The 19,422-nt window shown below is 43.1% G+C and overlaps 1 protein-coding gene across 3 annotated transcripts in view; it reads right to left on the bottom strand.

Annotated features, from left to right (window-relative positions):
- Positions 1–19,422, bottom strand: part of SMURF1 (SMAD specific E3 ubiquitin protein ligase 1) — a 123,734-nt gene that overhangs the window by 32,246 nt on the left and 72,066 nt on the right. For all 3 annotated transcript variants that reach the window (XM_003895730.4, XM_003895729.3, XM_009202609.3), the window contains exons 2-3: positions 3,221–3,259; positions 1,971–2,079 (exon numbers count right to left, since the gene is read on the bottom strand). In XM_003895730.4, coding sequence (XP_003895779.1) covers positions 1,971–2,079; positions 3,221–3,259 — 148 coding nt within the window. The remainder of the gene's footprint in view (positions 1–1,970; positions 2,080–3,220; positions 3,260–19,422) is intronic.

Genomic DNA, 19,422 nt, shown 5'->3' with positions numbered 1-19,422 from the left:
AATGAGCCAAGATCTTGCCACTGCACTCCAGCCTGGGCAACAGAGCGAGACTCTGTCTCAAAAAATAAAATAAAAATAAAAATCCCACCCAAACACAGTATAATTTGTGTTAATTAAAAGACAATAATCTTTCAGGATTACTTTGATGAAAATATCTTAGTAGGAACATGAAAACTTGGGTGCATACAAAATAGTGGTCTTCATGGCCGGGCGCTGTGGCTCATGCCTATGATCTCAGCACTTTGGGAGGCTGAGGCAGGTGGATCACCTGAGGTCAGGAGGTCGAGACCAGACTGGCCAACGTGGTGAAACCCATCTCTACTAAAAATACAAAAATTAGCCGGGCGTGGTGGCGGGCGCCTGTAATCCCAGTTACTCGGGAGGCTGAGGAATGAGAATTGCTTGAACCGAAGAGGAGGAGGTTGCGGTGAGCCGAGATTGCGCCACTGAGCTCCAGCCTGGGCAACAGAGTGAGACTCTGTTTTCAAAAAAAAATTAAATTAAATTAAAAAATAAAATAAAATAGTGGTCTTCAAAATACAATCCAGTTTTTGAATGAATATAAGAAATTGTCTGATGGCTTTGATCAAATAAAACTGTATTTTCTGTTGCAGAAAATATATATGTACTAAAAAGCAAAAATTTCCAAAGTCAACAGAAACATATAGTCATAATAATGCATTTTTTTAGGCAGAGCACTGGTGGCTCATGTCTGTAATCTGAGCACTTTGGGAAGCCGAGGCGGGTGGATCATGAGGTCAGGAGTTCAAGACCAGCCTGGCCAAGATGGTGAAACCCCATCTCTACTAAAACTATAAAAATTAGTCAGGCATGGTTGTAGGTGCCTGTAATCCCAGCTACTGAGGAGGCTGAGGCAGGAGAATCGCTTGAATCCAGGAGGTGGAGGTCGCAGTGAGCTGAGATCACACCACTGCACACTCTACCCTGGGTGACAAAGCAAAACTCCGTCTCAAAAAAAAAAAAAAAAATGCATTTTTTAGGTAGAAACTACAACTAGGTTTACGGTTTTGCTGAAAAACAGTAGCATGTGGAGTTTACAAACTACAGCCTTTTTTCCTGCTAAAATGGCCAGGAGATTGAAAAGTTTGAGGATCACAGATACGAAACCAAACCATAAAAAATCTATGAAAATGCCAGATGCAGTCGGGCGCGGTGGCTCACGCCTGTAATCCCAACACTATGGGAGGCCAAGGTGGGCAGATCACGTGAGGTCAGGAGTTCAGGACCAGACTGGCCAACATGGTGAAACCCCTGTCTCTACTAAAAAATACAAATATTAGCTGGGGATGGTGGCGTATGTCCATAATCCCAGCTACTTGTGAGGCTAAGGTAGGGGAATCGCTTGTACCCGGGAGGCAGAGGTTGCAGTGAGCTGAGATCGTGCCACTGCACTCCAGCCTGGGTGACAGAGTGAGATTCCATCTCAAAAAAAAAAGGAAAAGAAAAAAAGAAAATGGCAAATGCAAGAACTTCCAAGTACATAAATTCTAAAATTAGGCAACGTAGACATTCATTTGGCCATCTGCTTTTGGTATCAATAAAAAGTCATCCGGCCGGGCGCGGTGGCTCCAGCCTGTAATCCCAGCACTTTGGGAGGCCGAGACGGGCGGATCATGAGGTCAGGAGATCGAGACCATCCTGGCTAACACAGTGAAACCCCGTCTCTACTAAAAAAAAAAATACAAAAAACTAGCTGAGCGAGGTGGCGGGCACCTGTAGTCCCAGCTACTCAGGAGGCTGAGGCAGGAGAATGGCGCGAACCCAGGAGGTGGAGCTTGCAGTGAGCAGAGATCGTGCCACTGCACTCCAGTCTGGGCGACAGAGCGAGATTCCGTCTCAAAAAAAAAAAAAAAAGTCATCCTTTTTTTTTTTTCTTAAATGTTTCTCGTAAAAGCTAGACACCTGCTTTCTTGCCACTCCGCATGGGGTTTACAGAACATTCAACTCACAGATCATAGTGCTGGTTCCACTTTGGGTCCAATGTGTTTTTCACAGTGTCGGTTGAGTGGCACTGCCCAGACCCATCCACGACAATCTTTGCAAAAGGGTCGGGGAGCCCTAGAGGAGAGAGGAGACGCACACCTAGATGAGACCTCAGATCTATCCATGTGACACAACACAATTCAGGCTAAAGGGAGCTTCAGGATCATCTCGTTCGGTAAAGATTACCATTGTACATTTTGTTCTCTAATTTCAGGATAATTTCAATCAGCAAAATAAGTTATGTCTATTGAGCTTTCTAAGAGAGGACCTAGTATGCCTCCATACTCAGATTTTTAAAGGGAAGAAAAGAAAGTGACAAAAAAAAATAGGCTTACATTCAAATTTCTATTAAAGCGGGGCTAATTAAGTGGAGGGAAAAGTGTCTGAAAGTAATTGTATTTAGACTTTCTAAAAATTAATAGTGCCCCGAAATGTGTTTACTGATCTCTGCCTATCTTATCTATGGAAGCAAGTATTCACCAGGCCTTAATTCGGTTAAGTCCCTAAATGCTAGGGAATGAATCAGACAGGTTTATTACATCAGACAGATGGCAAAGTGGACAGTTGTCAGAGATAGAGATGGACACGAGCCACCATGCTGGAGCTTCCTGGCTACCTGGAGAAAGCCTTTGAGCCTAAGTTTCTTCATCTTGAAAGCGTGAATACTACTACTCAAGAACTGAAAGATGTCCTGTGTGGATCAGAAAGTGTGTGAAGAATTTAATGCTGCAGGCACTGACCAGATACTAGGTGACTTTCTTAAGGAGTGATTCCTTCCTTTAGAAAAAGAGTCTCTATATTTGCAATTCCTTTAATTACAGGATGCTGTAAATGTGATTTAATTTATAAAATCTGATTAACAATTTTATGCAAATCCAGCTGTTTTATAGAAAAGTGTTTCATTTGTATTAGAGCTGAGAATACATCATCCAGCAGAAAGCAATATTCTCATAGGTAGAGAGGCAGAAAAAACTGGGTGTGACCAGAACAGGAAATGAAAGGCAGGTTTTGGGTTATGATTTATTAAGTTCTGTGTCTTTCAGCTAAGGAACCCCCATGTTGTAGTCAACTGGGAAATAAAGTTTGGAAAACCATGGATTTCTATTAAGTAAAGGTCAGACTTTAAAGAGAATACACTCAATCTTTTTTTAAAGTTTAAAATTTCAGAAATACATGCATAATATTATAAGAGGGAAAAAAATAAGTGTTTACTTACTGAAGAAGTCTTTCTTTGCAAGGTTCTTGGCACATAACACTAAAAACAAAGAAAAATTACTCAGTTAGCATTAAAGACAAGATTTCCATAATAGCTAATCTATATTTACACCAGAACAAAAAGACTCTAAAAATTAGCTTTGCCAAAGATTTGACTTTCAGATCTAGTATCACATGAAACAAAAAATGGACAACCATCTAAAAAGTGTTTTCTCCTCAAACTGAAGATCAACTATAACAAATACAAAATGCTTTAGTTTAAACTAAAAATCTTAAACACATTCAGATGGGTTTATCAATATGCTTTTTGTTGTTTTTTTTTTTTTAAAGAGACAGGGTCTTGCTCTGTTCCCCAGGCTGGAGTGCAGTGGCATGATCATAGCTCACTGCAGCCTGGGATCAAGCAATCCTCTTGCCTCAGCCCTCCCAGTAGCTAGGATTATAGGCACACGCCCCCACACCTGGCTAAATTTTCTTATTTTTGTAGAGATAGGGTCTTACTTTGTTGCCCAGGCTAGTCCTGAACTCCTGGCCTCAAGTGTTCCTCCCACCTTGGTCTCCCAGAGTGCTGGGTTTACAGGCTTGAGCCACTGCACCCAGCCTACCAATATTCTCTTATACTGCATACAATCACATAAAAACCAATTCAAATAAAGACCTGAAGTATTTATCCTTATAGGTACTGCTAATGACAGAAGAAGCTATGCATTTTTTGTATTCTGATAAATAATACAACTTTGTAAATGTAAACTTTGATATGTTGGAAAATAGTAAGCAAGGGGAAGGTAGTAAATAAACGAATATGGGGCCATCATCAGGGTGATGTGAACAAAATATGATAAAATGCATGTTAAGAACTTAGCACACGCTGGGCGTGGTAGCTCATGCCTGCAATCCCAGCACTTTGGGAGGCTGAGGCGGGCAGGTCACCTGAGGTCAGGAGTTCAAGACCAACCTGGCCAACATGAGAAACCCTGTCTCTACTAAAATACAAAAATTAGCTGGGCATGGTGGTACCTGTCTGTAATCCCAGCTACTCCAGTGGCTGAGGCAGGAGAATCACTTGAACCCGGGAGGCAGAGGCTGCAGTGAGCCAAGATTGCACCACTGCACTCCAGCCTAGGCGACTGAGCGAGACTGTGTCTCCAAAACAAAGAACTAAGCACAGTATTGATGTATACAAAGAATGCAATTAAGCCTCCTATTATTTTATTAATGAGTAATGAGGTAGTATCAATTACTGTTAAGACAGTTTGTCACCAGACCTGCTTGCTACACAATGAAAGTGACTTTGTCAGGGAGACACTGAGGTGCTTTTGTCTTTTGCTTTACAGATTGTCCTCAATTTTAAGCATATTATATTTTATTAAGAACTTATATTTTACAAAAGTGTGTTCACATAATATTGTTCTGTCAAGTTTCACTTAGTTTTATAAAAACTAAGTGAATGTCATAAGTGATAAGCTATATATAGCTTTATCAAGATAAATAGATATATAATCTATATATCTATAATATAGATATAAATCTATATATAATATATATATCTATATATATAGATATATAAAAGAGACAGGGTCTCACTCCATCACCCCAGGCTGAAATGCAGTGGCACAGTCATAGCTCACTGTAGCCTCAAACCCCTGGGCTCTAGGGATCCTCCAGCCTCAGCCTCTCAAGTTGCTGGGACTACAGGCACACACCACCACACCCAGCTAACTTCTTTTTTTTAAAGAGACAGTCTCATTACGTTGCCCAGGCTTGGTCCCAAGCTCCTGGCCTCAAGCAATCCTCCCACCTTCGCCTCCCAAAGTGCTGGGATTACAGGCCTAGGCCACCATGCCCAGCCAAGATATAAGTTATATAGCACACAATTCACGCATTTAAGGTGTGTAATAAAGTGGTTTTTAGTATACTCATGGGTTGGACAACTATCATTACAAGCAATTTTAGAACATTTTTATCATCCCCAAAAGAAACACCATACCCAGTTTAAACTAACAATCGGAAACACATTCAGATGGGTTTATCAATATACTTCTTTTTTTACGAGACAGGGTCTTGCTCTATTGCCCAGGCTGGAGTGCAGTGGCATGATCCTAGCTCACTGCAGCCTCAAACTCCTGGGTTCAAGCAGTCCTCTTGCCTCAGCCTCCCCGGTAGCTAGGATTACAAGCACACACCACCCAGCACACTTTGGGAGGCCGAGGCAGGCGGATGACTTGACATCACGAAGTGGTGTTAGATTCTGTCAAATGCTTTTTCTACATGTGTGGAGATGCTGGTTTGGAGTTTGGCCTTTGTCTATTGATACAGTGTGTGACATTAATTGATTTTAAGTTGTTAAACCAACCCTGCATTGTGAGATAAACTCAACTTGGTCATGGTACACAATCCTTTTAATACATTGCTATATTCAGTTTGCTAGCATTTTGTTGAGGAATTTCACTTCTATATTCATAAGGGACATTGGTTTGTATTTTCCTTTCCTTCCTAGGCTATGTAGTTTTGGTATCAGAGTGATACTGGTCTCATAAAATGAGCTGGGAAATATTCCCTTCTCCTCCTCGTCTTTTTGTGTTGTTTTGTTTTGGAAGAATTTGTGAAGAATTGGTGTTAATTATTTTTTAATGTTGGGTAGAGTTCATCAGTGATGGCCTCTAGACACTTCTTTATGAGAAGTGTTTTAAATTACTAATCCAATCTCTTTACTTTTTACAAATCTAGTCAGATTTTTCCATTTCTTCTTCAATCAGCCCTGGTAGTTTGTGAATTTCCAGAAGTTTGTTGATCTCGTCAGTTTTTATAAGTCTATTCAGATTTTTCCCTTTCTTCTTCAGCCTTCGTAATTTGTGTCTTTGTAGATGTTTGTTGATTTCACCCATGTTATCAAATTGTTGGCATACACTTGTTCACAGTATTCCTTGATATTATTTCTGTAGAGTCAATAATAACATTTCTTCTTCGGAGTAATGTAATCCTTCCTTTCCACCTCAGTCTTTTTAGTGGATAGATCACTATTAATTCCACCTCCTGCCGATGTTTCGTTTCTTGTGACTCTAATTACAAAAGTAATACATACTTGAAAATATGGAAATGTGTAAAATAGAAAATCCACAGCCCCAAAACCTCATCATTACTGTTTGTCCAGCGTTTGCCTGGCTAGTCTCATGTGCTTATTTTTCCCATTGACATTTAGAATCATTCTAAGCAAGTTTTTAAACAATGACTTCACAAGTGAATAAGGACATTTTTTACCTATTTACAATATTGAGTATTCTCATTCTTGAATGTAGCATATTTATCCCTTTATTAAGTTTTTTGATGCCCTTAAGTGAGTTGGGTTGTTTTTTTTCTTTTTTTGAGACAGAGTCTCTGTCGCCCAGGCTGGAGTGCAGTGATGCGATCACAGCTCACTGCAGCCTCGAGCTTCCCAGGCTCCGTGAGCCTCCCACCTCAGCCTCCCAAGGAGCTGGGACCACAGATAAACACCAGCACACTTGGATAATTTTTTTGTAGAGACGGGGTTTCAGTATGTTGCCCAGGCTGGTCTGAAATTCCTGGGTTCAAGCAATCCACCAGCCTCGGTCTCCCAAAATGCTGAGATTACAGATGTGAGCCACCACATCCAGCTGAGATTTTAAATTATTTCATAAAAGTCTTGCACGTTTCTTTTTTTTTTTTTTGAGACTGAGTCTGGCTCTGTCGCCCAGGCTGGAGTGCGGTGGCCGGATCTCAGCTCACTGCAAGCTCCGCCTCCCGGGTTCACGCCATTCTCCTGCCTCAGCCTCCCGAGTAGCTGGGACCACAGGCGCCCGCCACTTCGCCTGGCTAGTTTTTTGTATTTTTTAGTAGAGACGGGGTTTCACCGTGTTAGCCAGGATGGTCTCGATCTCCTGACCTCGTGATCCGCCCGTCTCGGCCTCCCAAAGTGCTGGGATTACAGGCTTGAGCCACCGCGCCCGGCCGCACGTTTCTATTTGGGTGGATTCTTTGGGTATTTTTTGTTACTATTGTGAATGGAATCATTCCTTTTGTTGCATTTTCTCATTGTTATTTGGATATAGACGAGCTATTAGTTTTCTCACATTAATTTGAAATCACCCATCTATTTGGGCTGTCTTCACATGGGCCTATAATGTTCTGTTTGCTTCAGCTTTCCTTTTCTTTTCCAAAGCTTGGAATATCTCAACAGCTCTCCTATAAAACTCAAAAGTATCCAAAACTGAAGTTCTTCCCAATCTGACTAGAAACCTGGTCCTCTCCCAGGATCCCTCAGTTCAGAGACCTTAGCAGCCCCCATCAAAGGAACAAGCAAGGCCGGGAGCGGTGGCTCACACCTGTAATCCCAGCACTTTGGGAGGCTGATGCGGGCGGATCACAAGGTCAAAAGATCGAGACCATCCTGGCCAACACGGTGAAGCCCCGTCTCTACTAAAAAGACAAAAACTAGCTGGGCGTGGAGGTGCGTACATGTAGTCCCAGCTACTCGGGAGGTTTAGGCAGGAGAATCGCTTGAACCCAGGAGGCAGAGGTTGCAGTGAGCTGAGATCGCGCCACTGCACTCCAGCCTGGTGATAGCGAGATTTCGTCTCCAAAAAAAAAAAAAAAAAAAAAAAAGGCACAAGCGAGAAGACTACATGTTCTCCCTTTTTCCTCTCAATCTCACATATGTTACCTTCTTAGCATCTCCACCCTTGTCCAAGTTCCCAACACAAGCTATGATGATGTGACCGTTTCAAGACTTAAATCTCATGTCTATCTTCCTTTTAAAATTCTCCAGTGCCTTCCCCTTGCAAAACTCTAGCCTTGTGAGCCTCCGATCCCTCCCCACCTCCCTGTGCAGTCTCAAATATTAGCCACCAATTCTGGGCCCTGGTTTTCGGAGGTGCTGGTGCTAGATTGCTTCTGAATAGAATAACCTGGTCACATGTCTCACAAATATTAATCTTTGCTCATACAGTGTTTGAGTTTAAGGCTCATTCCAGTGGAATCTGGTTACATCATAAAGTGGGGAAAGGTCTCAGCAGTGTTAGCACAAAGAAAATTTTGCTTTGGCCAGACAATGGCTCATGCCTGTAAGCCCAGCACTTTGGGAGACTGAGGCAGGTGGGATTGCTTGAGTTCAGGAGTTCAAGACCAGCCTGGGCAACATGGCAAGATCCCATCTCTATAAAAAAATGCAAAAATTAGCCAGGCAAGGTGGTAGGTGACTGTAGTCCCAGGTACTTGGAAGGCAGAGATGGGAGGCTCACCTGAGCCTGGGGAGGCAGAGACTGCAGTGAGCCATGACCACACCACTGCACTCCAGCCTGGGTGACAGAGTGAGACTCTGTCTCAAAAAGAAAAAAAAAAAAGGAAAGAAGAAATTTGCTTCAGTTCTCCATAAGGATCATTTAGGGTCATTCTTAATATGGTTAAGTTAATGGTATATTATTTCTCCTACTAAAATAGCTTTGTGATCAGGACATGGAATTTGGTCCACTCTAGAGATATACGAATAAAAGGTAATTCATTAGACAGCATAAAATCTCATTCTATGTAGTTTTTTTTTTTTGAGACAGAGTCTCGCTGTGTCACCCAGGCTGGAGTGCGGTGGCGCAATCTCGGCTCACTGCAACCTCCACCTCCTGGGTTCAAGCGATTCTCCTGCCTCAGCTTTCTGAGTAGCTGGGACTACAGGCGTACACAACCACGCATGGCTAATTTTTTTATTTTTAGTAGAGACGGGGTTTCACCATATTGGTCAGGCTGGTCTCGAACTTTTGACCTCATGATCCACCTGCCTCGGCCTCCCAAAGTGCTAGGATTACAGGCGTGAGTCACTGCGCCCGGCCTTAGATCTATTTTTTTTTTTAAATACATTTATGTACCAATACGAGTGAGGTTCTGGGGATACAGCAATGAACAAAAGACACATTTCCAGAAAACTGAGCTTATTTTTCAGTGTGGACCAATGCATGGCTTCTTCAGTTCCAGCCAGATCATGCCTCTTACAATCCCATAATTTCCTAATCACATCCCATAGTTTTCCTAATGTTGGGAATATGGTCAAAGCAAATTACATAATGTTCACAAAGCACTTGAAGACATGGAAAGGAAGTGTTTTGCTAACATGATGTACATTCAGTTAGTAAAACGAGCTTCTTTTACCTGGCAAAAGACAGGGTTACAAAAATACTACTTGAGGCCGGGCACGGTGGCTCAGGCCTGTAATCCCAGCACTTTGGGATGCTGAGGCGGGTGGATCACATGAGGCCAGGAGTTGCAGACCAGCCTGGCCAGCATAGTGAAACCCCGTCTCTACTAAAAATACAAAAAAATTAGCCGGGCGTGGTGGTGGGTGCCTGTAATCCCAGCTAGTCAGGAGACTGAGGCAGGAAAATTGCTTGAATCTGGGAGGGAGAGGTTGCAGTGAGCCAAGATCACGGCACTGCACTCCAGCTTGGGTGACAGAGCGAGACTGTCCCTCCCACCACAAAAATACTACTTGTGGATTCACCCACTCCAACAATGAACGACAGCAAAAATTTAGTACTTTATTCAATCTTGTGAAAGTTTTTAATTTGTGTCAATACTTCTTCTATTTCTCTAGCCTGTGGCTAGAAACTTTCTTTTTTTTTTTTTTTTTTTTTTTTTTGAGACGGAGTCTCGCTCTGTCGCCCAGGCTGGAGTGCAGTGGCCGGATCTCAGCTCACTGCAAGCTCCGCCTCCCGGGTTTACGCCATTCTCCTGCCTCAGCCTCCCGAGTAGCTGGGACTACAGGCGCCCGCCACCTCGCCCGGCTAAGTTTTTGTATTTTTAGTAGAGATGGGGTTTCACCGTGTTAGCCAGGATGGTCTCGATCTCCTGACCTCGTGATCCGCCCGTCTCGGCCTCCCAAAGTGCTGGGATTACAGGCTTGAGCCACCGCGCCCGGCCGGCTAGAAACTTTCACTGCAATGTTTTTATTCCTGTCTTCTTCTTATATTTCTGTGTCTCCAAGTCTTATCACTGTCTGTCTTCTTCTGAATGTCTCTTGAATTTGTCTGTTCCGTATTTTTAAACCCACTCTCTTCTTCTTGGCATCTCCTATACACAACTGTGTCCTCCCTGATGGAAGCCTCCCTGGTCCACAAGACATTTAGCCACTGTATCAATCTTTTTTGTATCTGTAGAGGCAAGATCTCACTTTGCCCAGTCTAGAGTACAGGGGCACAATCATGGCTGACTGCAGCCTCAAACTCCTGGGCTCAAGTGATCCTCCCACCTCGGCCTCCTGAGTAGCTGGCGCTATAGGCATGCACCACTATGCTCAGCTAATTTTCCTATTTTAAAAAAATTTCTGTAGAAACAAGGTCTCACTATGTTGCCCAGGCTGCTCTCAAACACCTGGCCTCGAGTGATACTCCTGCCTCGGCCTCCCGAAGTGCTGAGATTATAGGCCTGAGCCACCGTGCCCGGCCCGGATCAATCTTTTGAATGCCATTGTCATGTTCTTAGGCAAAAACATCAACAACAACAACAAACAACAACAAAAATGACTCTGTATTATATTTTAGTGTGAATCTCAGTTTCTCCCTGGGTGTGAAGGTTTCCCATTCCCTACAACACATTTATTTCCTTCCCACTATTCCTCAAGGTGTAGCTTAGATTAGCCCCTTTTACCCACCCCAACCACCTCCAAGAGTCTATTCTTGCTTCTTAGCCCATCAGACAATCCCTCTGTCTTTGCTGGGCCCTAGATTCAGGGTCCAGGCCAGGCATTTTGTCAGGGAAGCCTCCCTCAAGCCAGTGTTCCCCACACGTCAGTCTGTGATGACATTTTCACTAGTGCCAACACCAAAACAATAAGGACAATGTAAGCGGGGTTTTCATAAAACGAAACTAATTTTAAGTGGCTGCTCTTTGTTCTGATGTTATGTCTTTCCTGCTTTTTTCATGTGAAAATGTCCTTTCTTTAATGAAAGAGGTAATAAAAAATGGTGGCAGAGCAGTGACTTGGCAAAATAAAAATTGGACAATGTTCTACTGATCCCCACGTGTACATAACTGTTTTGACTGCTCTGGGAATTACAACTCTAACCATCAATGATCAGCTCCCTCTTTTTAATCCTATTTACTCTAAGAATCATATAGTTTACTATTCAATTACTTCCCATACAGCTGGCTTTGTTCCCCAGCTAAGTTAGGCCCCTCTGAGGGAGGAACCATCCATCTATTCACTCATTCAGTTTCTGGGCCAGGGTCTCACTCTGTCACCCAGGCTAGAATGCAGTGGCACGAACACAGCTCACTGCAGTCTCGAACTCCTGGGCTCCAGTGATGCTCCCACCGGAGCCTCCTGAGTACCTGGGACTACAGGGTGTGCACCACCACACCTGACTAATTTTTTAATTTCTTGTAGGGACAAGGTCTCACTATGTTGCCCAGACTAGTCTCAAACTGAGCTTAAGCGATCCTCCCGCCTCAGCCTCCCCAAGTGCTGTGCCACTTTCAAGGCCGGTACCAGAGCCACGGATCTGTCAATTCTGATACAAATTTAGGATATCTTCAAATTTGCATTGAAGGAAAAAAAAATCACATTTCAGTTATATCAATAGACTCCAATGCCAAAAATGTTAAGCCCATACAGGAGAACTGAACTCCACTCCATTATCTGTGACCGAAACAAACACTTATTTCCAATCTTGCTCAGTAAGTTCATGCATACACAAGACACACACACGTTTCCACTATTCAGACACCATTAACTGATCAAATGATTTCTTCCTGCGGGGAAAACGGTCTAAGTTAACATAACACACTTCAGCACCCACCAGCCATGCCTACTGGCTTTGGAGGTGGGAACAGATCTCTGGTAAAGTGACAATCCTGAGGTAAGTTTTCAAAACACCTGTTTGCTTAAAATATGGATGTTACAGTTCATCTTCTACAATTGCACTAAATTAAAAATAAATGACAAAATCATGTGAACTCTTTGCCATCAGAAGTGTGACAGAGTTCAGATCATACCCCCAGACCTGGCAGGGTGAGGCAGAGCTGTTGTGACAGAAACTGTCTCTCCTGAGGCACAACTGAGCCCCAAGCATGAGGTGGGATGTGCCACCTGCTGCCTGTCCCCATGGGTTCCCTGCCAGCACCAAACACTCATACTCTCTGTAGGATCCTTTCCAGTCCAGAAAGCTCTTCTACATACACTATTCTCTTCCTATTCTCATAGAATGAGGTTCATGGACACACAGTCAGATGGACTTGTTTCCCAATTCATGGGTGAAGGCATCTCCGCTCCACCCCCATCCCACTCTACATTAATGTGGCATCGTCATAGTCCTTCGCAGAGCCTGAAATGAAACCCTTTCTTTATCTGCATTCTTCTTCATGCCTAGCTCCACTGAAGCAAGGATTGTGTCTTTTATGATTAACCACTGTATCCCCAGAGGCTGAAACAGTGTCTGGCACACACAGTTGACTTTCAGCATATTTGCTAAATGGTATTAGGCAGTGACTTTTTGTTGCTGTTGTTTGTTTGTTTTGTTTTTTAACTGTGTAATTAACCCACTAGAATATAAGCACCACGAAGGCAGAGGCTGCCTTCTCAACTGTTACATTCCCAGCACAGAAGCACAGGGCCTGGCAGAAGTCAGCGCTGGATCAATGTCTGTTGAAATTAATGGATAACTGCCTGCTTGAATGAATGTATGAAAACAACTCTTCCGCAAGCACCACAGTGTGACGTGTCTGACTCCGATGCCACGTTCCACAAGGAGTCGACAGCCTAGAAGCTTTGCACATTACTGCCTGGCAGATCTGGTTCTTCAGAAATAAAAAATATATATATATTCTGCAGATTCAAAGCAGAAGTATTATTATAATGACAGAGAAATAAAGTAATAAAGTACATGTCAAAAAACAAGTACTAAAGTCCAGAGGGCATTTGGAACTTTATTTTTTTTTTTTTTTTGAGACGGAATCTCACTCTGCTGCCCAGGCTGGAGAGCTCACTGCAACCTCCGCCTCCCAGGTTCAAGCGGTCCTCCTGCCTCAGCCCCCTCTAGTAGGGATTGGGATTACAGGCATGTGCCACCATGCCTGGCTAACTTTTGTATTTTTAGTAGAGACGGGAATTTGCCACGTTAGCCAGGCTGGTCTCGAACTCCTGACCTCAGATGATGTGCCCGCCTCGGCCTCCCAAAGTGCTGGGATTACAGGCGTGAGCCACCGTGCCCGGCCAAAAACAGGACACGGAACTTTTTATTTGAACAAAGCTCTCATGAAGGAACCGTCATTTTTACATCTTAAGGGATGATCTTTAAATATCTGTTACACAATCACATTCCAAGAAAACCGATAACTGGGAATCACTCTCTATTTTTTAATTTTAACATTAAAATGTTATTTTTCCCAACACCCCCACAGAATCTGCAGCCCCTGAAGTAGGAGCTCTTCCTGGTTGGAGAAAGAAGACAGGTCCCACACAGGAAGCAATTGCCAAAGCTATTGTTGTCTTTTGTTTGGTTTCTTCTGAAGTATTATAGGCTAACACCTTTGCTTTGAAAGATAAGAAAAGTGTCTCATTAAAGTCTATCTATATAGGACAACTTCTATCTCCAGATACTGTTTCTATCTTAAATAAACCCAATGGAGTATTTTATAGCAGAACAAAGGCAAGGCCAGACTTGGCGGCTCATGCCTGTAATCCCAGCACTTTGGGAGGCTGAGGCAGGAAGATTCCCTGCGCCCCTGAGCAACGTAACAAGACACTGTATCTTAACAAAGAAAAGAAAAAAATTAAAAATTAGCCAGGTTCAGTGGTATGCACCTGTGCTCCCAGCTCCTCAGGAGGCTGAGGCAGGAGAACTGCTTGAACCCAAGAGTTCAAGGCTGCAGTAAGCTATGACTGCACCACTGCACTCCAGCCTGGGCAACAGAGTGAGATGCCGTCTCTTTAAAAGAATAAATAAATAAGAAGAAGAAGAAAGGAAAAAAAAAAGTAATCATAAGTAATAGCAAGAGAAAGCAATGTCAGCATTTTCTCTCTCTGTGTTCTACCAAATGAGGCAGTATTATTATTTTACAGAGGTAAGATCTTGCTATGTTGCCCAGGCTGGTCTCAAACTCTTGGTCTCAGCAATCCTTCTGCCTCAGCCTCCCGGAGTGCTGGAATTACAGGTGTGAGCCAACATGTCCAACCAAGGCAGTATTAATTTGACACATAGAAAGGTCAACGGAAAATCCGAAGGCGGCCAAGCATGGTGGCTCACAAGCACTTTGGGAGGCCGAGGCAGGTGGATTGCTTGAGGTCAGGAGTGTGAGACCAGCCTGACCAACATAGTGAAACCCCATCTCTACTAAAATTACAAAATTAGCCAGGCATGGTGGCGCAAGCCTGTAATCCCAGCTATTTGGGAGGTTGAGGCAGAAGAATCACTTGAACCTGGGAGACAACGACTGCAGTGAGCCAAGATTGTGCCATTGGACTCCAGCCTGGAGACAGAGCAAATTTCCGTCTCAAAAAAAAAAAGAAAAACCGAAGGTGAGGATGAAGTTTAGCAAGGTAATACACTGCAAAAAACCCACACATGGTTATGAAAACCCCAGGAAATACACACACTCTTCTAAAACAAAGTGCCTTATAATTTCCTTCCTGTTTATCATTTTATAGTGCTACTTCCATAACACTGAAGTATTTACCGGTATTATTTTGCCTGGTTTTATCATAAAAGCCATTATAATTATTTGGCTAATCATTATTCACATCACAGTATAAATCAGGGTAAAATAATTATGCTCAATTTGATTGAGCATAGAAGGAAATTAGAAGCTCAGAGAGATTAAGCAACGGCTCAAGGTGACCTGGCAAAGTTAGTGACGGAGATAAGAACTGATCCATCTCCTCAATGAAAACCACAGCATTCACTGACTCACATGACTTCATCAAGACAACTGAGCATTAAGAATGAAAACATTTCGGTGGCTCACGTCTGTAATCCCAGCACTTTGGGAGGCCGAGGTGGGCAGACCACAAGGTCTGGAGTTCAAGACCAGCCTGGCCAAAATGGTGAAACCTCATCTCTATTAAAAATACAAAAAAAGTTAGCTGGGCCTGGTGGCAGGTGCCTGTAGCTGTAGTCCCAGCTACTTGGGAGGCTGAGGCAGGAGAATTACTTGAACCTGGGAGGCGGAAGTTGCAATGGGTCCAGATTATGCCACTGCACTCTCCAGCCTGGGTGACAGAGTGAGACTCCATCTCAAAAAAAAAAAAAAAAGAAAAAGAAAAAATTTGTCACATTAAATGTTTCCAGTCGATGTAGCCAACAATAGATTCATAAGATCATTTAAAACTTAAAAAAAAAAAAAAAAAAAATTGACCAGGAGTGGTGGCTCACATCTATAATCCCAGCACTTTGGGAGGCCAAGGCGGGTGGATCACTTGACGTCAGGAGTTCAAGACCAGCCCAGCCAACATGGTGAAACCCCATCTCTACCAAAAACATAAAGAATTAGCTGGGTATAGCCGGGCACGGTGGCTCACACCTGTAATCCCAGCACTTTGGGAGGCTGAGGCGGGCGGATCACGAGGTCAGGAGATCAAGACCATCCTGGCTAACACGGTGAAACCCCGTCTCTACTAAAAATACAAAAACTTAGCCGGGCGTGGTGGCGGGCGCCTGTAGTCCCAGCTACTCAGGAGGCTGAGGCAGGAGAATGGCATGAACCTGGGAGGCGGAGCTTGCAGAGCCGAGATCGCGCCACTGCACTCCAGCCTGGGTGAGAGTGAGACTTCGTCTCAAAAAAAAAAAAAAAGAATTAGCTGGGTATGATGGCATGCGCCTATAATCCCAGCAACTCAGGAGGCTGAGGCAGGAGAATTGCTTGAACCCAGGGGGCAGAGGTTGCAGTGAACTGAAATCATGCCACTGCACTCCAGCCTGGGTGACACAGTGAGATTCCATCTCAAAAAAAAAAAAAAAAAAAAAATTGATCATGACCCAACAATTTCACCCTTAGGTATGTCCTCAGTGAAAATGCACAGATACATGCTCACCATGTAGTAAAAGGATACTAAATAATAGTAGCACAGTTCCTAATAGTTCCTTTATTGATTGTACTGTTTGATTGTACTCAGTTTTGGAACTGAGAACCATTGAGATGTCCATCAAAGTACAAACAATAAAAAAGTTGTGGTCATCACAAAATGGAATACTATACAGCAATGAGAATGGCAGATCCTAACTACACACACGTATGAATGAATCTCACAAACATAATATTCAATGAAAGCCACAAGACATTTCATACAATGCCACTTATATAAAGTACCAAAGCAGACAGAACTAATATATGCTGTTAAAGTTAGGCGAGTGATTATCCTTTAGGAGGATAAGGTAATGACCTGAAGAATGCATGAAGAAGGTCACTGGGGAACTGGCCATGCTCTATTTCCTGACCTGGATGCTAATTATATATGCGTGTTCAGTTTGTGAGAATTCAGTGAGCTGTACACTCAAATATTTATAAATCAATCATAAACATCAATAGACAGAATAGAAAGTCCAAATATAGAACCATCTCAACTGATGTTCATCAAAAGTGCCAAGACAATTCGATGATGGGGAAAAAAAGATAGCCTTGTCTAGACTGGAAAATAGGAAATCCAGCCAGAATGAATGGAATAGCCTTATGAAAAATGTATAATAATAAGTCTTAACCCTTACCTCACATCATACACAAAAATTGACCTGAAATGGAGCAGAAACATAAAAATTAAATACAATAACATAAAAACTAGATACCACTAGGAAAATGAAAGGGCAAGAGACAGACGGGGAGAAAATATTAACAATCCATATGACTGACAAAAGACCTGCATCTAGAATAAAGAATTCTACAACTCAATAATAATAAAACCCAATCCAATTAAAAAATTGATATTTGGCTGGGCATGGCAGCTCACGCCTGTAGTCCCAACACTGGGAAGCCAAGGTGGGAGGATCGCTTGTGTCCAGGTGTTCAAGACCACCCTGGGCAAAATAGTGAGACCCTATCTTTATTAAAAATTTTTAAATTAACATTTTTTTAAAATAGACACCTTACCAAAGAAGACATCACGTGGCCAATAAGCACACAAAAATATGTTCAGTATCACTAATCATTGGTACAATGCACAATGCACATGAAAACCACAGTAAGGTACCACCACATACCTACTAGAATGGCTAAAATTAAAAAGACTGACAATACTAAGTGCTGACAAGGAGGTGGAAGTGCTACAACTCTTATACATTGCCTGTGGAGGTATAAAATGGAACACTTACTTTAGAGAACTGTTGAGTTTACAGTCTACCCTATGACCTAATAATTCTACTCCTAGGTTTTTATCCAAAGCAATGATAACAGGCCAGCTGTGGTGGCTCATGCCTGTAATCTCAGCACTTTGGGAGGCCAAGGCGGGCAGATCACTTGAGGTCAGGAGTTCCAGACCAGCCTGGCTAATATGGTGAAACCCCACCTCTACTAAAAATATTTTTTAAATTAGCTGGGTGTGGTGGTGGGCGCCTGCAATCCCAAATATTCCGGAGGCTGAGGCAGGAGAATTGCTTGAACCCAGGGGGTTGCAGAGGTTGCAGCAAGCTGAGAGATCACACTACTGCACTCCAGCCTCCAAACAAACAAACAAAGAAATAAAAACACACATCCACAAAACACCTATACATGAGAGTTCACAGCAGGTTTATTCGTAATAGCCAAAAACTATAATCCAACGTCAACCAACAAGTAAATGGAGAAACAATTGTGGAACAATATTTGATTTTTGTCCCAGTTGCTGACACATACTTTCTAAGACTGCTGGAATCTCCAGAGTGAGGAGTGTCTTCTGTGTATTAATGAGAAGACTGGTGGCTGGGGGCCCTAGATAGCTTCAGGATGGAGGCTGGTTAACAGAAAGAGGAAGGCATGATGAGAGGGTTCGAATTTTGGCCCCACCCTCTGAACTTCAGGAAGGAACTTGAGGTTGAGCTCAATCACCAGTGGCCAACAATGTAATCAATCGAGCCTAAAGTGAAACAAAACAACCATTCCAAGTCCTAAACAATGGGGATCAGATAGCGTCCATGTTGGTGAGCACATCAAGGTGCTGGGAGTGTGGACTGCCCAGAGACGACGTGGAAAACTCCAAGCCCCTTCCTCTATACCTGGTCCTGTGCATCGCTTCCATTTGTGGTTGCGGAGTTGTATCTTTTATAATAAACCAACAGTAGTAAGTAATGTTTTCCTGACTCCTGGAGCCATTCTAGCAAATTACTATTATTTTGAGACAGGGTCTCACTCTGTCACCCAGGCTGGAGTACAGTGGCACAATCACAGCTCACTATAGCCTCAACCTCCCAGGTTCAAGCGATCCTCCCACCTCAGCCTCCCCAAGTAGCTGGGACTACAGGCACGTGCCACCAAGCCTGGCTAATTTTGTTTAATTTTTTGTAGAGATGAGGTATTGCCTGTTGATCAGGCTAGGCTTGAACTCCTGGCCTCAAGTGATCCGCCTACCTCAGCTTCCCAAAGTGCTGGGATTACAGGATTACAGGCCTCTAGCAAATTACTGAACCTGCAAAGGGAACCCTCGATTTATTTATTAGTCAGAAATATAGGTGACAACCTTTGAATTGCAACTCATGGATAAGGTAGGAGGAGTCTTGTGGGACTGAGCCCTTAACCTGTGGGGTCTTTGCTAATTCTGGGGAGATGGGATTGAATCGAACTGTAGAATAGCCAGTTAGCATCAGAACTGGGACTGATGTGGGGGGGGGAACCCACACATTTGGTGTCATCAGTGTCGTGTGTAACAACAGCTCAGAGTGATACACTCACACAATGAATAACACAGCAATAAAAAGGAATGAACTGTGGATACATTGAACAACATGGATAAATCTCAGAAACAATAAAACACACTTAGGAGTACTCACTAGATGGTTGCATGCATGTGCAGCTTTAGAATAGACAAACTAATCAGCAGTAGGCAAAAGCAAATCACTGGCTGAAGGGTGAGGGGTGGTGTAAGAAGACTGTAAAAGATCATGATGGTCTTTCTGGAGTGACAGAAATGCTCACTTAAAATGAATGCGTTTTATAACAGGTGAATTACACTTCAATAGGTTGATTTTAAAAGTAAAACACAGAGGCTGGGCATGGTGGCTCACATCTGTAATCCCAGCACTTTGG

The sequence above is a fragment of the Papio anubis genome, chromosome 4 (genome assembly GCF_008728515.1).
Source record: "Papio anubis isolate 15944 chromosome 4, Panubis1.0, whole genome shotgun sequence".
NCBI classification, from domain to species: Eukaryota; Metazoa; Chordata; class Mammalia; order Primates; family Cercopithecidae; genus Papio; species Papio anubis.
This window is presented reverse-complemented; position numbering and strand designations above follow the sequence as displayed.